At 39.1% G+C, this 20,042-nt stretch overlaps 1 protein-coding gene across 1 annotated transcript; it reads left to right on the plus strand.

Moving 5' to 3' along the window:
- The first annotated feature begins 921 nt into the window (after positions 1 to 921).
- Positions 922 to 19,870, plus strand: pygmb (phosphorylase, glycogen, muscle b). The gene is made up of 20 exons (XM_058395062.1): positions 922 to 1,308; positions 2,965 to 3,066; positions 3,141 to 3,219; positions 3,319 to 3,422; positions 3,510 to 3,641; positions 4,735 to 4,846; positions 5,085 to 5,167; positions 5,345 to 5,488; positions 7,402 to 7,494; positions 8,116 to 8,262; positions 11,443 to 11,606; positions 11,833 to 11,947; positions 12,672 to 12,773; positions 13,490 to 13,637; positions 15,096 to 15,154; positions 15,270 to 15,411; positions 15,620 to 15,827; positions 16,929 to 17,063; positions 17,324 to 17,390; positions 18,589 to 19,870. Exons 1-20 carry the CDS (start codon positions 1,066 to 1,068, stop codon positions 18,736 to 18,738), a joined length of 2,529 nt encoding a protein of 842 aa, XP_058251045.1. The 5' UTR covers positions 922 to 1,065; the 3' UTR covers positions 18,739 to 19,870.
- The last annotated feature ends 172 nt before the right edge of the window (positions 19,871 to 20,042 follow it).

The following is a 20,042-nucleotide window of genomic DNA, read 5'->3' on the forward strand; positions in this document are numbered from 1 at the left end:
AGGAGTGTGTTTATGGGAATTTTTGACCATTCCTCTAGAAGTGTATTTGTGAGGTCAGGCACTGATGCTGGACGAGAAGGTCCGGCTCACAGTCTTCGCTCTAATTCATCCCAAAGGTGTTCTATCAGGTTGAGGTCAGGACTCTGTGAAGTTCCTCTACAACAACATCACTCATCCATGTCTTTATGGACCTTGCTTTGTGCACTGGTGCACAGTCATGTTGGAACAGGAAGGGGTCATCCCCAAATTGTTCTAACAAAGCTGGGAGCATGAAATTGTCCAAAATGTCTTGGTATGCTGAAGCATTAAGAGATCCTTTCACTAGAACTAAGGGGCCAAACACCTGAATTCAATGATTTGAAGGGGTGTCACAAAATTGTTTACGCAATATAGTGTATATGAAGCTGACCATAGATGGGCTTCGGTTAATTATTATACACCTACAAAATAGTTCTGTATGGTTGGTTTACTAGATGTACTGCGACTAAACGCAAATACTAGCACATGGTCAGCTGGTCGAGGAAATCACACAATCTGGCAACTTACCCAGCAACAGCCCACCCCATCCAGTGCAATAACCTAACGGACCTGAGCGTGTGCGCGCGCCTGTAGAGCATTCGAGTGATGGAAACTCCGGCTCTTTTCAGTGAGTCAGATCTTTTGGCTCAGGTCACCAAAAAGAACCGACTCTTTCATCTCCCAAACGGTTCACTGCCGTTTTTTCCCCCCTCTAGTATCTCATTTGGGATATTTTTGGCAAGTGATTGTTTTTGTCATTGCACAATTAAGGTTGCAATTAGTTTTTGTGTAACGTGTAAGAATCTCTGCACTGATGTCATTGTGTTTGAGATTCGGCTTCTTCTAAGGCGAGTCGATTCTCTATTTTACATCAAACAGAGAGCCGGTTCAAAGAACCGACTCGTTCGTGAACGACCCATAGCTATTCAGCGGTTCTGCCGCAGCTGAGAGAGAGAGCGAGAGAGAGAGAGAGAGAGAGAGATTAAAGCTTCGCGTCCCCCTGCAGCTTGCTGTCTTCTCGCAACTAAAGCCTGTCATCCTGTCACCATGCCTAAGCCTCTGACCGACCAGGACAGGAGGAAGCAGATCTCTGTGCGCGGCCTCGCCGGGGTGGAAAATGTCGCCGACCTGAAGACCAACTTCAACCGGCACCTGCATTTCACCCTGGTAAAGGACCGCAATGTGGCCACGAAGCGGGATTACTACCTGGCGCTGGCCAACACCGTGCGGGATCACCTAGTGGGCAGATGGATCAGGACACAGCAGCACTACTACGAAACGGACCCGAAAGTAAGCACGAATTGCAGCTTCCTGCACTCACATACGGGCTCTGTCCCAAACCGCATATTATCATACTAGGTAGTGCGAGCAGAGGTAGCCATGGCGACGCGCATGCTAATCCACTGGTGACATTCTGTTCGACATGGCTACTGTGTAGTGTGGTAGTGTGGTAGTGTGCGATTCGGCACGTAGCCATTTTGCGCAGTGTATGTATATGCATATATATATATATATATGTGCGCGCGCGCGCGTGCGTGTGTTTGGATCTTAGGATCAAATAAACATAGGAACAGGTTTGACCTTGCCATGACATTTGTCTGTTTTAAGATGAAAAAGCTTTCTAAAATAAATAAAAACCTAAAGAGTCAAAGATTCATTTATGTTTACTGAGGTTAAAGTTATGGTTATTTAGATGTAAACCTAGCATTTATTAATAATATCTGCATTAGTCATAGTGTCAGTAGAAGGTCCTTGCCTGTGTGTGTGTGTGTGTGTGTGGTGTGTGTGCGCGCGCAGGCGCGTTTCTATGATGGTTTATTTAATAATTGTCGTTTAATAATATCTAAAAAATCCAAATAATCTAATGCAGGTTTTATCCTTCTGGCTTAATTTCCTTTGAATCAGCTTGTTAGCTTGAACCAGATTGTTATTTCTTACTCGACAGAGCATATTAATTTTAAATTTGATTAAAAAATATTAAGTCTTTTGTGATGCATTTTTTTATTTAGAAAAACAAGCAAAAAAAAAAAGAACCTTGTTAGCACAGGATTCATTTGGAAGAGGTTGATGATATTATTTATATGGAATTGTTTATGAATGGGTTGGAGGTGATAAACCCAATCTGGCAACCGTGTGCAGCCTGTTACATAAGTAGAATGTTAGGATTGATGTTTGTGCATTTAGGCTGCGGACTGAAAGGCGGAGAGGAAGCAAGCTGATTTATTGACTCTTTCAGTCTCACATTTCCTTAAAACATCAAATTATTTTAATGAAAAGGTTTCACCTTTAGGGAAAAAAAAACCCTGAAGTCTCTGTGCTGTTATGTTGTCTTTGGGGAATGCCTGAAAGAGAGAGAGAGAGACAGAGAGAGAGAGAGCATTTCAGGATGAATTTCTGGCCTCTTCACAAAGACAGTCAGACCTTTTCATAGGCTCACCAATGTAGTTATTTATACACAAGAACAAATGCCAGGTCACACACACACACACACACACAGTTGTTGTCACTACTTCATTCCTGATGGTGACAGACCGTAAGTGCAATCTGAGGTGACGCAGACCAAGAGAACCCTTACTGACCGATCGTAGTGAAGCACACAGACCCAGCTGACTTGTGTGTACGTGTTAATGAACGCAGATTAGCACCTACGCAAAAGCTGGGCTAACACAAATTAATTTTATTGTAATTATTATTTTATTGATTTATGATATCTAGAAAATCTTGATAAAACAAGGCCTAAATCCCACTGGTACCATTATCAGCAGTTACTCAAATGGCATTGTTAAAGTTAAAACCGACCAACTTTTGATAAAAACCCAGAATTTCATTCCAAAATAAAATTTGAACACCATTAAAGTATCACATTTGCTGACACCAGCAGCTCAAATGTAGCCTGATCATGTATCCTGATCACTTTCACTGAATGTCTGTCTCTGCTGTCTGCAGCGTGTGTACTACCTCTCTCTGGAGTTCTACATGGGCCGCACCCTGCAGAACACCATGGTGAATCTGGCCCTGGAGGGCGCCTGCGATGAGGCCACCTACCAGGTGAGATATGCAATAAAAACTAGTAGGGAATAAAGCACCTAGAAACTTCTCTAAATCTGTCCCCTTCTATCTAGTTGGGTCTGGATATGGAGGAGCTGCAGGACATTGAGGAGGACGCAGGCCTGGGTAACGGAGGCCTGGGCCGTCTGGCAGGTTGGATTCAATATTATTCAGTTTGGCATCAAACTGTGTGTAAGATTTTTGTCAATTATTCTAGGCTAAAATTCTTCTCCCTCTGTATATTCTCCATAGCTTGCTTCCTCGACTCGATGGCATCTCTGGGCTTGGCAGCTTATGGTTATGGAATCCGTTATGAGTTTGGCATTTTCAACCAGAAAATTGTCAGTGGTTGGCAGGTTAGTCACTGTGTGTGTGTGTGTGAGAGAGAGAGAGAGAGAGATAAAGAGAGGGTGAACAATAACCCATTGGCTGATGTCTAACAGGTTGAGGAGGCAGATGATTGGCTGCGCTATGGTAACCCCTGGGAGAAAGCACGTCCAGAGTACATGCGCCCGGTGCACTTCTACGGCCGAGTGGAGCACCACGATGATGGGGTCAAATGGGTGGACACGCAGGTATGGACATCATCAACACCATTGTGGTGTCGTGTCCTGATCATGAAATATTTATGCTTTGCAAAAAGTGCCTCATGCTAACACTGAGCCAGCTTGTTAGAAACATCACAAATATTTAAAGGAGCAGTGTGCAATTTTCAGAAATCCCTGCTACTGTTGGGATGAAAAACATCAACAAGCCTACAAGCATCTACAAGCAGTGAAAACATCTACAAGCCTACATTTTGCACACTATTAAAACTAGATAGATGCCTTGGGAGTAGTTTTTGCGGGAGGGGCCTATTTCTGGGCCAGAAAAATGTAAAAACAAGATTTTGATGTTGAAACTTGTCCCATAGACTTAAAATATTCTTCTTCCTCTTCTTACTATATTATTATTACATAATCACGTCTCTTTTATATACAGTCACATAGTCACGTCTCCATTAAGCTTGTATGTTTAGTGATGATGGTTTAGTGGTATACAAAATGGTTGTCAGTAATTCCAAAGAACTAATTGATGTTAATGATGCATTTGAGGAATATACATGATGGCAGCAGTTAGGATCGCTCAGTCTGCCTATATGAAGAACCTCTCTATAAAGGTCATATGTACTATCTATATCAACCTATGAATACATTCAGAGCATGTTGTCATGCATTAATATTGCATCATACACACAAGACATATATACATATACTAAAAAAAAACATTTATAGCAATGTTTATATCAGATTTCTGAGTTGTTAACAGATGCATTATAAGCCGCATTTATGACACATTACGTATCACCAATACTGAAGAAATTGAGCTCTAGTTTGATTAATGCATTATGTTTATTTATAGATGAGTTGTTTCACAAGTTGTAAGCTTAATTTCCTGATGATATAATATGAATGCATTATATCATTATTTGTGTTCATATGTTCATAGTTTATTATAGTTATGACCTTTGTGGAAAGTGTTACCAGAAATTCTTTGGTTGTGATACCTTTACTCACTCATTATGAAGTATTTTAAAGTGATGTACTTATTGTCTTGTGTTCATGACATGTGCTGTGTGTTTGACTTAAAAGAAGTTGGTTTTAAAGCATGGACGGTTTGTTTGAACAGGTGGTTCTGGCCCTGCCGTATGACACTCCAGTCCCTGGATACAGAAACAATGTTGTTAACACTATGAGACTGTGGTCAGCCAAAGCCCCCTGCGAATTTAACCTCAAGGACTGTGAGTCCTTTATCATACCTCATTCAGTATACTGACCATATATACTGTTGTCTATGTCAAGATTAATAGTAGACATTTCTATTTATGTGTAGAGCCTCTTAGATTATTTTTTATACACAACATACGTATAATAGTTATATAATATATATAAATATAATAGTCCTAAATTACTGTTGGGAAAAATGGCGATGCAATCTGAACATGTTTGTAACACACTAACACACACTGTGTTTAACAGTTAATGTTGGTGGCTACATCCAGGCTGTTCTGGACAGGAATCTGGCTGAGAATATTTCCCGTGTGCTCTACCCCAATGACAATGTGAGTACAAATTTTATGTTAACAATTCAGGTGATTAACAGGAAGAAAGCCACACTATGCTGTAATACTCTATTTTCATTGCAGTTGAACTGAAAACTGCTAGTAAAATGGCAGAGCTGTATCTGTGTATGTGTGTGTAACTGTATGTGTGTGTGTGTGTGTGCGTGTGCATGTCAGTTCTTTGAAGGGAAGGAGCTCCGTCTCAAGCAGGAGTATTTTGTGGTGGCTGCTACTCTTCAGGACATCATCCGCCGCTTCAAGGCCTCTAAGTTCGGTTCGACAGAGGTGGTGCGCACCGACCTGACCAAGCTACCTGAAAAGGTGAGAACTGGAATTCTGCACATGGAGGGTTTTAAAAGTCTCATTACATTTACTGGGACAAGTGTTTGTTTTTTTCTGAAGGTTATAATAAGGCTGCAAAGTACTGCAAGACTATAAAGTACTGATAGGTGCTGTAAGGTACTGTAAGGCTGTAAGGTACTGTAAGAATATAAGGTACTGTAAAAATACATTAAGGCTCTAAGGTACTGTAAGGTTGTAAGGTACTGTAAGAATATAAGGTACTGTAAAATACATTAAGGCTGTAAGGTACTGTAAGAATATAAGGTACTGTAAAATACATTAAGGTTGTAAGGTACTGTAAGAATATAAGGTACTGTAAAATACATTAAGGTTGTAAGGTACTGTAAGAATATAAGGTACTGTAAAATACATTAAGGCTGTAAGGTACTGTAAGAATATAAGGTACTGTAAAATACATTAAGGTTGTAAGGTAGTGTAAGAATATAAGGTACTGTAAAATACATTAAGGTTGTAAGGTACTGTAAGAATATAAGGTACTGTAAAATACATTAAGGCTGTAAGGTACTGTAAGAATATAAGGTACTGTAAAATACATTAAGGTTGTAAGATACTGTAAGAATATAAGGTACTGTAAAATACATTAAGGCTGTAAGGTAGTGTAAGAATATAAGGTACTGTAAGGTTGTAAGGTACTGTAAGAATATAAGGTACTGTAAAATACATTAAGGCTGTAAGGTACTGTAAGAATATAAGGTACTGTAAAATACATTAAGGTTGTAAGATACTGTAAGAATATAAGGTACTGTAAAATACATTAAGGCTGTAAGGTAGTGTAAGAATATAAGGTACTGTAAGGTTGTAAGGTACTGTAAGAATATAAGGTACTGTAAAATACATTAAGGTTGTAAGATACTGTAAGAATATAAGGTACTGTAAAATACATTAAGGCTGTAAGGTAGTGTAAGAATATAAGGTACTGTAAGGTTGTAAGGTACTGTAAGAATATAAGGTACTGTAAAATACATTAAGGCTGTAAGGTACTGTAAGAATATAAGACACTTTAAGGCTATAATTTATTGTAAGAGTCTAAGATACTGTAAGAATGTAAGAGACTGTAAGTCTGTAAGACTATAAGGCACTGTAAGACTGTAAAGTACTGTAAGAGTATAAGGTACTGAAAAACTATAACATACTGTAAGATTGTGAGGTACTATAAGACTGTAACATATTGTAAAATATTCTAAGACTGTAAAGTACTGTAAAAGTATAAGGTATTGAAAAGCTGTAAGGTACTGTAAGGCTATAAGATACTGTAAGGCTGTAAGGTACTGATAGACTAACATATTATTAAATACTGTAAGACTATAAGGTACTGTAAGACTATAAGGTACTGTAATCATGCATATGAAGTGTGTTGTACTGTGACACTACACACTGCACTAGATTCAGTAGCTACCGCTCGCCCATTGATACAGTGCATACTGATCAGTACAAGTGTGTAGTATCAGTACAATCTGGACATACTGCATCCACCCTGTTGGCACTGTCATGTGACCTATGAAGTTATAATAACTGTTTTTCTATAACATTAGATTTTTTTTCCTTCACAATAAAACATTTCTCAGTTCACATTTTTACTTTAGATTTTCTAATTCCAGAGTATTAAACTTGAACCAATATTTTCCAGTGTAAACAAACATGTTCATACAGGGTCTATTGACATGCAGCTTTTTTTTTTAATAATTCAAGCCAGAGATCAATATCTAATAACAAATCAGGGAAATTTGTTAATATTGATAAGGGTATGGAAAAAAAAAAAAAAATATATATATATATATATATATATATATATATTTAATTCACTCTTAATTCAAACCAGTTCAAAGTCAGTATATTTTTGTGAATTGTCCTTGCTGTGTTTCGGCATGCAGGTGGCCATCCAGCTGAACGACACACACCCAGCCCTCGCCATCCCCGAGCTAATGAGGATCCTTCTGGATGAGGAGAAAGTGTCCTGGGATATAGTAGGCTAAAGTCTATTTTGTTGTACACATATAATAGTAAACATTCTTTTCCAGGTCACTATTCCAGGCATTATCCATTGAAGCTGTTTGTTCAGAACCTGTATAATCACAGGTTTACATAAATGTGCTTTTTTCTAATACATTATCATTTCTATACTAATTCATATGGACATGTATGACAGATGTTCCACATAATGTCATCCTAATAACAGAAAGATTTAACAAAGCAACAAATAACAAATCAACATCAACATTAATCGTGATGAGTCTGTAAAGAGAAGATTATTTAACATGTATGGAAGGAGTCTCCAGTGTCAGGATAGTAGCAAGGCAGAGGATTTTGTGGTTTCTGTGTTAAACAAGCTGTCTTGTGTATTTTATTTTAACTTTATGATCAAATTATCATTAACATGTATCGTGGACATTCCACAACATTTATTGTAACTATAAATGGATAAAAAATATGACGTATTGTTCAAACGCCAGCCTTAACAAATCAGAGGAAATATGCACCACTAGACTGTTGATTATTTTGCCATAACAGCAGATTCTTGTCATGTTTTCTTGATCCTATCCTGCATATGTTTTCATGCCTCTTCTTTCCTCTCTGTCGTCTTGTAGGCATGGGACATCACCGTGCGTACCTGTGCCTACACTAACCACACCGTCCTGCCAGAGGCTCTGGAGCGCTGGCCTGTAGACCTCTTCCAGAACCTCCTGCCTCGCCACCTGGACATCATCTATGAGATCAACAGGCGCCACCTGGAGGTCAGCTGAGAAATGATCTCATAATTTATTAAATAGTTTCTATACTACACTATATAAACATGAACAGAATGGCTAGAAAGTTTGGTCCCTGTTGTCACCTGGTGGTTTTATGATTCTTGTATTTGGATTTTATTCCACATGCATTTACACCAGTGTCTGGTTGAAATCTGTGCTGTGTCCCAATTCACTTACTTATACTATGCACTAAAAGTACTCTTTTTTATGAAGAGAGTGTGGGACAAAAGAGTACACACTAACACGTCATGTAACAGAAGAGAATGTTGTTGCCTAGTTAACACACTCCTGGTTGCATTACAGCTTTTCCTTATTTATTACTGTTTACATTATTTATACTATATCATCATTTAATTTACCATTTCCTTGTCCCCACATTTTATTTACACCTGTCTGAAATGTGTCTAGAATGCAGTTAAGCAAATCATCACAAAATTTCATCCTTCACGCAAGGACACTGAAAAATGTGTGCACGGATTTACATTTTCTACCAGAAATAGTAGGCCATCCAAGTACCTTTGGGATATTGATATCAACATACTAGGCTAATTCTAATTGGGACACACTCGCTGTGATCTGTGGGATATTATCTGGATGTATTATAGGTAAATTGAGACACAGACCTTCTTGTATGCTGTGCTCAGGATGCGAACCAGCGCCTACAGAAATGGACCAATCCCTAGAAACTTTGAGGGGAGTTTCACAAGCAGATAGTGTATTAATTTTAGAATGTGCAATTATTTGTTAGAGAACCTATTAATACTTAATGCAAAAGTATTTACCCCCCTTGAACTTTTCAGCATTTGGTATTGTTTCAGTCTGGAATGGTTTCTTAGCATTTATTTCGTCCCCTTGACACTCAAGCTTTCATGAACTCCAAAAACCTTGATCCATTTTATTGTCATCATAACCGTCATCTGAACACATGCTTCAGCAGAAGAGATTATTCAAAATGTGACCTTTTGCACAAAGCAGTTAAAATGGTCAATATCATACATTTGCTCACATTTAAATAGGAACCTAGAAATAGCTCAAAATCTTACATTTTAAATTTTCACGACATTAAAGATTTACTTCATTTTTTATTAAAAAACCCCACAAATATTAGATTTTTAGTGAAGCAGCAAACTGTGTGCCATAACTATACCCCTAATATTGAAATCTATATAGTCAAATTAGCTGTATGGAGTTTACCTGTGTGCAATTAAAGTGTCATGAGTTCTCTGTATAAGGACACTTGTTCCTGAACTCCATAGTTTGTTAGAAGAAGAAGAACTGAAGGCTTTATTATCTCCATTACAGCACAGTGGATTTCTTTTCTTCACGTATCCCAGCTGAGGAAGTTGGGGGTCAGAGCACAGGGGCAGCTATGATACAGCCCCCCCCTGGAGCAGGGAGGGTTAAGGGCCTTGCTCAATTGCCCAACATTGGAGCTCATGCTGAGTTCACACTGCACAGTTTAGCCCTGATTTTGAGTCGCTGACAAATGCCCAAAATCAGTTTGCGGACCAGATAGAGATGTCAGCGATTCTTCCTATTGTGAAGTCATGAAAGTCTTCAGTGTGAAAGCTCCTGTCGCTGATCCATCGTGCAGGGTGAACACAGCAGAGACTGAATGATACCCCAGATAATCGTGCAGTGTGAAAACAACCGTGATCTGTCGACTTTGAAAATCATGCAGTGTGAACTCGGCGTTATTAATGCTGGAGCTTGAACCCTGACCTTCCAATCAACAGAGCCTTAACCACTGCCCCCTAAGAGAACACACCTAAACATACACCATCATGAAAACCCAAAAAACAATCAACCACAAAGTTCTGCAAAAGTATTTATCACAAAATATTTTAGAAAAACTGCCTTTGATGCTCATTGTTTCCTGTTGTGTTATGCACAATATTGTTGCTACATCAAATCATTTGTACAGCTGTCTTAAATTTCTGAAGATAAAGAGCGATCAGCGTGGACAATGTGCAGTATGACAATGTGTTGGGAGTCTTTCTGATGGTCTCATGTGGTTCACAGTGAAGGGTGTATTTATACTTGAAAAATCTGGCTACAGTTAGTGCCTGACCACATCACATGGTGCATTTTGGTCTGCATTGCATTTCCTTTTACATTTTATATCCCTCGCTGGGTAGAGTCCTGATATATGAAAGGTATGAAAAAGTGGATTTTGTGCCCTGGTTTGCAATTCATATGGCATTCATAAGACCAAATAAAAACAAGTCACGCTTGTCAATATCAGAAGTGTGGGGTGAGATCCACCGTATAACATGTGTTTGTTGATAACATGTTAATTTATAGCATATGTTTGTTTGCCAGTGAACCTTATTAGGAAAGCATGGAGAAAATGGCATCAAATATGAAACATATGCCGTGAGGGGTCTTATTAAATTTCCCTTCTTTTTGCAAACAACTTTCCTCCATAGACTTTAGAAGCTGTTAGAACAATTTACTGACAATAAATGTATAAAATGTTGTTTTGTTATTAATTATAAGCCATTATTAGAATGTTAGAAGTACAGTTTTTGGTAAATTGTTGTTAATTCTTAAAGAATGCTAAAGAGATAAGAGGCCTGACTGACAAAAAAGAAACTAGAGGGAGGAAATATCATGTAAAGTATCTATGCGGGCAGCATGGTGGCTTAGTGGTCAGCACTGTTGCCTCATAGCAAGAAGGTCCTGGGTTCAAGTGTGGAGTTTGCATGTTCTCCCCGTGCCTGTGTGGTTTGCTCAGGGTACTCTGGTTTCCTCCCACAGACCAAAAACATGTACATTAAGTTGATTGGTAAGTTCTAAATTGCCCATAGGAGTGTTTGTGAGTGTATATGGTTGTCTGTATATATGTGTGGCCCTGTGATGGACTGGCAACCTCTCCAGGGTGTACCCCTGTCTTTTACCCAATGTGTGCTGGGATAGGCTCCAGCAGAACCCCGTGACCCTAATTAGGAATAAAGGGGGTATAGAAAATGGATGGAAGTATCTATGCTTTCTTTCTGTTGAGGCTGACAGATGTTCATTTTCCTAATAATATCTTTCTAATCCAAAATGTAAATGGGTGTTTAGGATTTGCTTGTGGATGATGCTCAAGCTTGTCCATCAATTTATTCATGTCATGCTGTTTACCTGATCGGTATTCCTCTTTTCCTCTCGTCCTCATCTTAGCGAATCTCCTCTCTGTACCCCGGCGATAACGACCGCTTGAGGCGCATGTCTCTGATCGAAGAAGGAGGACTGAAGAAGATCAACATGGCTCATCTGTGCATCGTTGGCTCTCATGCTGTAAACGGCGTGGCACGAATCCACTCCGAAATCATCAAAAACACAGTGTAAGAGTCCAGCATTACAGATTTAGCCCGGATCAGATTTAGCAGCAATAAGCTACATGCTGGGGGAAATGACTAACTAGGGAGCATGCAGAAATGTACAAAAGAGCATGAAGCTGAAATGAATAAAATACCTTCATTTGGCCGTCGGATTTTGTTATATAAAGTGACATTAAATGAATTTATGATGTTACCACATCTCTTCCTGAAAACAGTCTTTTATCTCCAGGTTTAAGGACTTTTATGATATAGACCCCCAGAAATTCCAGAACAAGACCAATGGCATCACCCCTCGCCGCTGGCTGGTCATGTGCAATCCCGGCCTGGCGGAAGTCATTGCTGAGGTGAGATGTGACAAAAATAAGCACATGAATGATCTATGTAATGAATGTGTGATAGATGATACTGTAGATAATGACAAGTGGAAAAGCTCTGCCCTACTTTCAGTGTGGTGCTTTATTAATAGATCATAAGGCAAACTGGTAAAAAAAACAAAACACATAACTGTGGCAAAATTCTTCCCATGAAAAAATGTATTTTATAAAAAGAGACCTCTACTTTAAGAACAAAAGTTTATCACTCAAAGACTTCACTTTTCCTTTTTAATCTTGACCTAGATCTTCCTGCTCATCATCATGTTGACTAACAGAAAAATGAACATTTAATCTTCTTAAAAGATGTCAAAACCTAGCTAGCTGATTTCTCCACACAGTTGTTGGCTAGCTGTGTGCTGCAGAGAAACAGACCTTGAGCCTAATCGCTTCAATTCAGTTTGTAATCAGATACCAGCTGTCAAAATGTCTTCAGCGCTCCTGTGTCACACTCAAGATAGAATCTTTAATGGCAGTTTGCTTACCCTCTCAGTTTTGGAGGAAGAACATCTGAAACATATTTCAGTTTAGGAAAACCATCAGTTTTCAGAAAGCATGAAGAATTTCCCAGGCTGAACACATATATGTGAAACCTTTGTAGGATTCATAAACAGGAAATGAGTAATAATACTGCATGGCTTTTGTTTATGTGTTGTTTATTATAAGATATTATAATATCTTGTATATGAAACATTAGCGGATCGGTGAGGACTACATTCGTGATCTGGATCAGCTGAAGAAACTCCTGGAGTTTGTGGATGATGAATCCTTCATCCGAGATGTTGCCAAGATCAAGCAGGTAAGAAGAGATGACCCGAGCTGATTCTGATGTAGATCCTATAGTATAGTCTCTGCAGTGCTACTACACAACAAATAACCTTGAATGATTTATCAGTGTTTCTCAGTCCTGATTATTTTTGTTGTTTTCAGATCATTATGCATATCTTTGTATTAGAAATTGTTATTAAAAACCCAAGCTGACTACAAAAAAACTCTGTCCTGGTTTTACATGGAGGCCAGAAAATGGAATTTGCGACTGTTTTGTTGTGCTCAGGTTCAGCATTGAATTTCTTTGTCATGTCAAACTCCACAGTGGCGCTTAATAGCTCATAAGTCTTCCTGTTGTTATTTAGCCAACTAATAGCAATATATTCATAGAAAAGCTCTAAACGATTAGCTTTCAGTAAAATGTTTATATTTTCGAAGTAAATGGTGATATCATACCCATTTCTGCTCTATGAGACTCCCCAAGTGCAAGCATCTAAAATTTGAAGTCGTTATCTTCAACCATTAGAATTCTGTGTAAGGTTATCCTAGCGTAAGAAAAAATCATCTCACACTGTAGTTTTATTGGAACAGAGTTATTGGAACACTACGGTAAGAACACCGGAGCACTGTACTAGAAAGATCGGTTAAATCTAGCACTATAAAGCGTTCTTTGGTTCGTCTTTTAAGAGGAACGGTTACTTCACATACTACTGTTTTAATCCTTTTACATGTTTTCTATGTTTGCAGGAGAATAAGATGAAATTTGCTGTGCATCTAGAGGAGCATTATAAGGTGAAAATCAACCCGGACTCCATGTTTGATGTTCAAGTGAAGAGGATCCATGAGTACAAGAGGCAGCTGCTGAACTGCCTGCACATCATCACACTCTACAACCGTAATTACACTAGTTCATACAACTCTCCTCATCACCAGTGTCTGATAGGGGGAAAAAATGAGAATAAAACCCAGTTCACTTTACACTTAGACACAAATCACTATGATGTTTCCAGTCCATCATGAATTTTCCAGTTAAAATTTGAGTATTTATTTATCTGAAATATTTTTACTTATATTTATACACTGATCAGGCACAACATTATGACCACCTGCTTAATATTGTGTTGGTCCCCCTTTTGCTGCCAAAACAGCCCTGACCTGTCGAGGCATGGACTCCACTAGATCCCTGAAGGTGTGCTGTGGTGTCTGGCACCAATTTTGCAGCAGATCCTTTAAGTCCTGTAAGTCGTGAGGTGGGAACGAGATGGGGCCCGCCATGCGAGGTGGGGCCTCCATGGGCCATAATGTTAAGCCTGATCGGTGTATTAACTTTCCCAAATATGAACATCTGATTTGAATGATACAAATGATTTTGTATGTGTGACATTTATGCCTGTTTGTTTTAGGAATCTTGAGGTCAGTGTTAATGTCAGCTACATAAAAAATGCAGAGTAAAATTCAACCATGATGGATTTAGGATTGTTTAAATCTAATCATCCAGGATATCTGAGAGATATCATATATCAGTATAAAATACATCAGTTTCTCCAGCTACCTCCCATTAGTCTATTATATCACAACACCTGGGTAAGAATACAAATCCCACAACCTAAATCTGAATCTGAATAAATGTGAATTGTGAATTCACATTTGAATTCACAAAATGTGAATCTGAACACAAAATGTGAATCTGAATATGCTGACTATTATGTATTAGCTTCCCGCTGTACTGTGTCTATGATGGACTAGCGACCTGTCCAGGGTGTACCCCTGTCTTTCGCCCAACGTGCACTGGGATAGGCTCCAGCAGATCCCCATGACCCTAAGTAGGATTAAAGCGGGTATAGAGAATGGATGGATGTGCTGTGTGTGGGGGGATGTGCTAGCTTAGTGGTTAAGGTCCACCAAGCTGTCACTTCTGGGCCCCTGAGCAAGGCCCTTAACCTTCAATTGCTCACTTGTATAAAATTAGATAAAGATGTAAGTCACTCTGGTGTCTGCTAATTGCCAGAAATGTACTAGAGACAAAATAAATGCCTTATCTGTTCAGCAAAAAAGCTTAATCTCTCTCCCTTATCTGCTGTCATGTATTGAGACTTCTTTCATGCCTAAAGTTGATATATCTGAGTTTGTGTATGACATATGCATACATATTTTCCACCTAGTTTGACCTGACACCTCTGAAACAGCACTGCAGTCTGGGTTGTCGGGTTCATTAAACAAGGCGGGAAGCAGGAATGGTTTTATAATTTAGACTAATTTGTTTTAGCTCAGTGCTGCATTTCACTTCAGTCAACACACATTTCAATTGATCGTTGTCTCAGAGCTTAATTAAGACTAATGTGTCTCCACTCAGGAATCAGGAAGGAACCTAACAAGGCCTGGACTCCCAGGACGATTATGATTGGCGGAAAGGTGAGAGTGATCATGTCTTATTTCGGTTATTGTCCTCAGCTGTGATGTAGATAAATTAGTTTTTTCTTTCCGAATTGATCAGTGAGAGTTTGTGTCATTGGATTTTTTATACCAGGCTGCTCCAGGCTACCACATGGCTAAGATGATCATTAAGCTCATCACATCGATTGGAGAGATAATAAATAACGACCCAGTGGTGGGAGACCGCCTTAAAGTCATCTTCCTGGAGAACTACCGTGTGACACTGGCTGAGAAAGGTGCTGTGTTTTACTATAAACTCTGAATATTTATGATTGCATATCTCACATAAATGAATGTACTATTCTAGATAATTCTTTGCTTCCTATCTGATTGTTCCTGTTTTTGTGGGATCAGTGGTCATCATATGTAGATTTGTTTGGCTTTTTGGTAAGGCATATTGTTGTTGTGACTGTTATTTTTCTTTTTCTGCTTTGCTCTGTGTAGCAATCCCAGCAGCTGACCTGTCTGAGCAGATCTCCACTGCAGGGACAGAAGCTTCTGGAACAGGAAATATGAAGTTCATGTTGAACGGCGCTCTGACCATCGGCACTATGGATGGAGCTAATGTGGAGATGGCAGAGGAAGCCAAAGAGGAAAATCTCTTCATCTTTGGCATGAGGGTGGAGGATGTCGAGGCCATGGATAAGAAAGGGTAAAAAAAATTGTGCTTTATGAATCTGGGTGCAAATGCTAACCCACTATGAATAAGTCAGACCCATTTAAGTTATAATACAAAAGTTTAATGCAAAAGTTTCTGCATTAGTAAAGTCTCAGTGAATGAGGTGTGGTCTCTGTACTTATAAATCTCAGTGTAGGAGGCGTGGCCTTTGTACTTATCAATATCAATGAAGGAGGCATGGCCTCTGTATGTATCAGTCTTAGTGAAGGAGGTGTGGCCCTTTTACTTATCAATCTCAGTGATGGAGGCGTGGCCTCTACTTATCAATCTCAGTAAGGAGGCGTGGCATCTGTATTTATTAATCTCAGTGAAGGAGGCGTGGCGTCCACTTATTAACCTCAGTGAAGGAGGCGTGGTGTCCACTTATTAATCTCAGTGTAGGAGGCATGGGCTCTACTTATCAATCTCAGTGAAGGAGGTGTGGCCTCTGTACTTATCAGTCTCAGTGAAGGAGGTGTGGCCTCTGTACTTATCAATCTCAGTGAAGGAGGTGAGGCCTCTGTACTTATCAGTCTCAGTGAAGGAGGTGTGGCCTCTGTATTTATCAATCTCAGTGAAGGAGGTGTGGCCTCTGTACTTATCAATCTCAGTGAAGGAGGTGTGGCCTCTGTACTTGTCCATCTCAGTGAAGGAGGTGTGGCCTCTGTACTTATCAATCTCAGTGAAGGAGGTGTGGCCTCTGTACTTGTCCATCTCAGTGAAGGAGGTGTGGCCTCTTTACTGAAGGATGTATGCATTTTTCTTAGGTAAAATGGAGCAGTTTTTACAAGAATGAGCTAAGAGGTGATTATTTTTTCTGTATTTAAACCATCAATTATTTCAAATGTAAATTGATCGGTTTGCTGCTCATGCTGTAGTGTCTTGTATGGCGATGTTCCCATCCTGGTCTTGTCCCAAACATCAAAAATATGTTTTAACAAAACTTACTCATAGAAAAAACTAATATTAAAATAGATTAAAGTCATATTTGTAAATAGACCAGAATTCCAATGATTTGTTTGAATGCAGATGAATGGCCATTTCAAAGTCACAGTTTTAGAAAATGTTTTCTCTCCAAATATTTGTGCTTTCCAGGTACAATGCTGCTGAGTATTACAGCCGCATCCCAGAGCTCAAGCAAGCCATTGATCAAATTTCTGGAGGATTCTTCAGTCCCAGTCAGCCAGACCTCTTCAAGGACATCGTCAACATGCTAATGAATCACGACAGGTCAGAACTAATTCCTCCTTGGCAGGAAACTAGACTCTTACTCTTTTGCATGTGTAGAGGCTTAGAATAAGAACGTCGCATGTTTATGATTGGGGATCAGTAACATTATACTGTCTTTTATACATATGACCTGCTGTGTTCATTATTCTGTTATCATTCCGGTTTTCCGTCTTCCTCTGCTTATTCTTGGCACATTGAACATTTTTAATTAAATATCCATAACACTGTAGTCTGTGTTTCTCTGTGTTTCTCCTTTGCAGATTTAAAGTATTTGCTGACTATGAGGACTACATGAAATGCCAGGAGAGAGTTAGCGCTCTGTACAAGGTCAGTGCACAGTGCATGTTTCAGTAGAGGTGGAACAACTATTGTCATTTCTCTAAATACAAGGACATGGCAATGAAGTACTCTGGAGTTTCTATACTGTCATAAAAAAGTAGTGCATGAAGGTATTTTGTTTCCCAATGTATAAAAAGTTAGAACAGGGGTCCGTAAGGAACGATGATTCAATTTCTCTAACCAAAGATATAAAAGATGTACTCGTAAGGGTACACTTAAAATCCCAGTACAATATCAGCTTTATTGAGAATGTAATCTATGTAAAGTTTTATTTGTTTCATTTAATATAAATTTTAATCAAGCATACAGTCGTACAAGTTTGTCTTATTCCAAGGAGACCAACAAATCTGTTTTCATCATTTTCCGTTCCAACTTTAAACAATAGCACTTGGTCTAAACATGGAGTCTTTTTTTAATGTTTTTGTAACACACTTGAGCACTAGAACTTATTGTACTTTTGTGATAAATAATAGCTCTCTCTGTTCTTTATCCAGCTAAGCTCCTTGTACAACAAAAAAAACTATTTACGACTTTCCCATTTCTTGATTATGGCTCCCTTTGCCTTAATAACATCTCCGGTGTCTTGAAGTAGTTCCTGCCAATTGTTGTTCACTTGCACACAATTCAAATAATTGCCCCCAAATGTTTTCTTTACAGCTTTACAGGCCAGTCAAAGTGTCACTTTGTGCTTACTGAACAAATCACACACAGGTTTGACCCTATAGTCGTCATCCTAGAAACATAAGAGTGTCAGTGCTGTGTTCTGCTTGGACATGACCTCAGGTCAACTCAAATTCCCAGAGCACACCATGGCCTGCAAACATGACTGCCTCAACACGCTACTTTCACGTTCACAGTCTCTGAAGTTCTAATCACGCACATCTGCTGCTAATTACACACACACACACACACACACACTGGCTTTGCAAAGTAAATGCTTAGCAGTGCCTTCTCTGACTCTTATCAGTTCTTTATATTCACACTGCTGATTGCTGTCTTTGACTTGCCTGACATAGCCTGACCTGAACTTACTTTCTTTTATGTCCAGTACCTACTGACATTTTATATTCAATTAGTGGCACATTTTCTGTCAAGGGAGTTTGTCACACTGTCTATACTTGAGTATGGCTGGACAAATCTAAATATAAGTTTAAAGCCTAACTAATTATTAATACTCTTCAAACAGAACACTAAGGAATGGACCAAGATGGTGATTCGCAACATTGCCGGTTGTGGCAAGTTCTCCAGTGACAGGACCATCTCTCAGTACGCCCGTGAGATCTGGGGTGTGGAGCCGAGTTTGGAGAAGATCGCCGCTCCAGACGACCCACGCTAGGCAGCTACTCAGCTTTCATAAGCTCTTTTGGCTGGAGTTGTTCACACATTTAGTTAATTTCTGCATTGTGGTTGTGGAGATGTGTCTATGTGATCCTGTCATTGCTGATTGTGTAACAAATCCTGTGAGATCTGATTCCCCGGCCTCAGTTTCAGAAATTAACATCCTGCTTTTCTGTGTGGTGTGTAATAACATGAGAAGGGAACATTTTATTCATGGTAACTGGTACCAGTTTTTAGGACTAAACTCTGTGTAGCGCATCAGTCTGGGAACAGAAAGCTAAGCATTTAATAGTTTTAATAGGTTTGAATGGATCTTTGGGGTCCGTCTAGTTTGTCTTCTTCTCATTAACCAAAGAACAACCCAGTTATGGAGAATTCATTTGGACCCACTGTGGCATAGAGTTTGTCTGTCAGCGTCTCATATTCAGCCACATGGATGACTGTTACTTGCTTGGACTCATTGAGATATTCCTGCATGATTTGGTGTGTAGTGTTTCTGAAGTCTTTTAACTATGTTTTTAATTTTATTAGAGGCTGTTCTGTCATCATGCCACATCATAGAAACTGGCATTCACTCATTATAGCTCATGTGCTGTTCATAATATCCATATAAACCTCATGAAAAAGCATTGAAATGTAGTGTGCCACCTCACATGTATTGTATTGTCATTGTTCCGGCACTTTCTCTGTTTAACAGCACGCTAAGAAGAGCTGCCTTAGATAGCGTGTCTGTGTGTACGTTAGTGTGTATGAGAGCCTATAGATGATGCAACTTTCTCCTGTCTGTACTAGTCTTCAGCCTAGAGACTGGTGAGCAAGCCACTTTAATGAAAAGATTTTTAATTTATGCTTAACTAAATACATAGACAATTTAAGAGTTGTTTTCTCACTGGAGTGTGGAAAATACTAAACTGTTTGACTATATTATTATTAATAGTCAGTAAAGAGATGGCTGTATGTATAGTACATGACTATAAGCTATGGCAGTTTGGATCCGTGCCTCTGTAACGTACTCTGAATGTTATTCCTCTGTTGGTTGTCATAGCTGACAGATCATACAGCATGGGCCAACATTAGTCAAAGAAATCCACCTCAAAATAATAATTAAATAAAGTATACCACACAAAACATGTTTGTAGTCTGTCTTTCACTGAACACACAATTACACCGACCAGGCATAACATTATGATCACCTGCCTAATATTGTACTTGTCCCCCTTTTGCTGTCATAACAGCCCTGACCCGTCCTGCACTGTGTATTCTGACACCTTTCTATCAGAACCAGCATTAACTTCTTCAGTA

The sequence above is a fragment of the Hemibagrus wyckioides genome, linkage group LG07 (genome assembly GCF_019097595.1).
Source record: "Hemibagrus wyckioides isolate EC202008001 linkage group LG07, SWU_Hwy_1.0, whole genome shotgun sequence".
Taxonomy (NCBI): Eukaryota; Metazoa; Chordata; class Actinopteri; order Siluriformes; family Bagridae; genus Hemibagrus; species Hemibagrus wyckioides.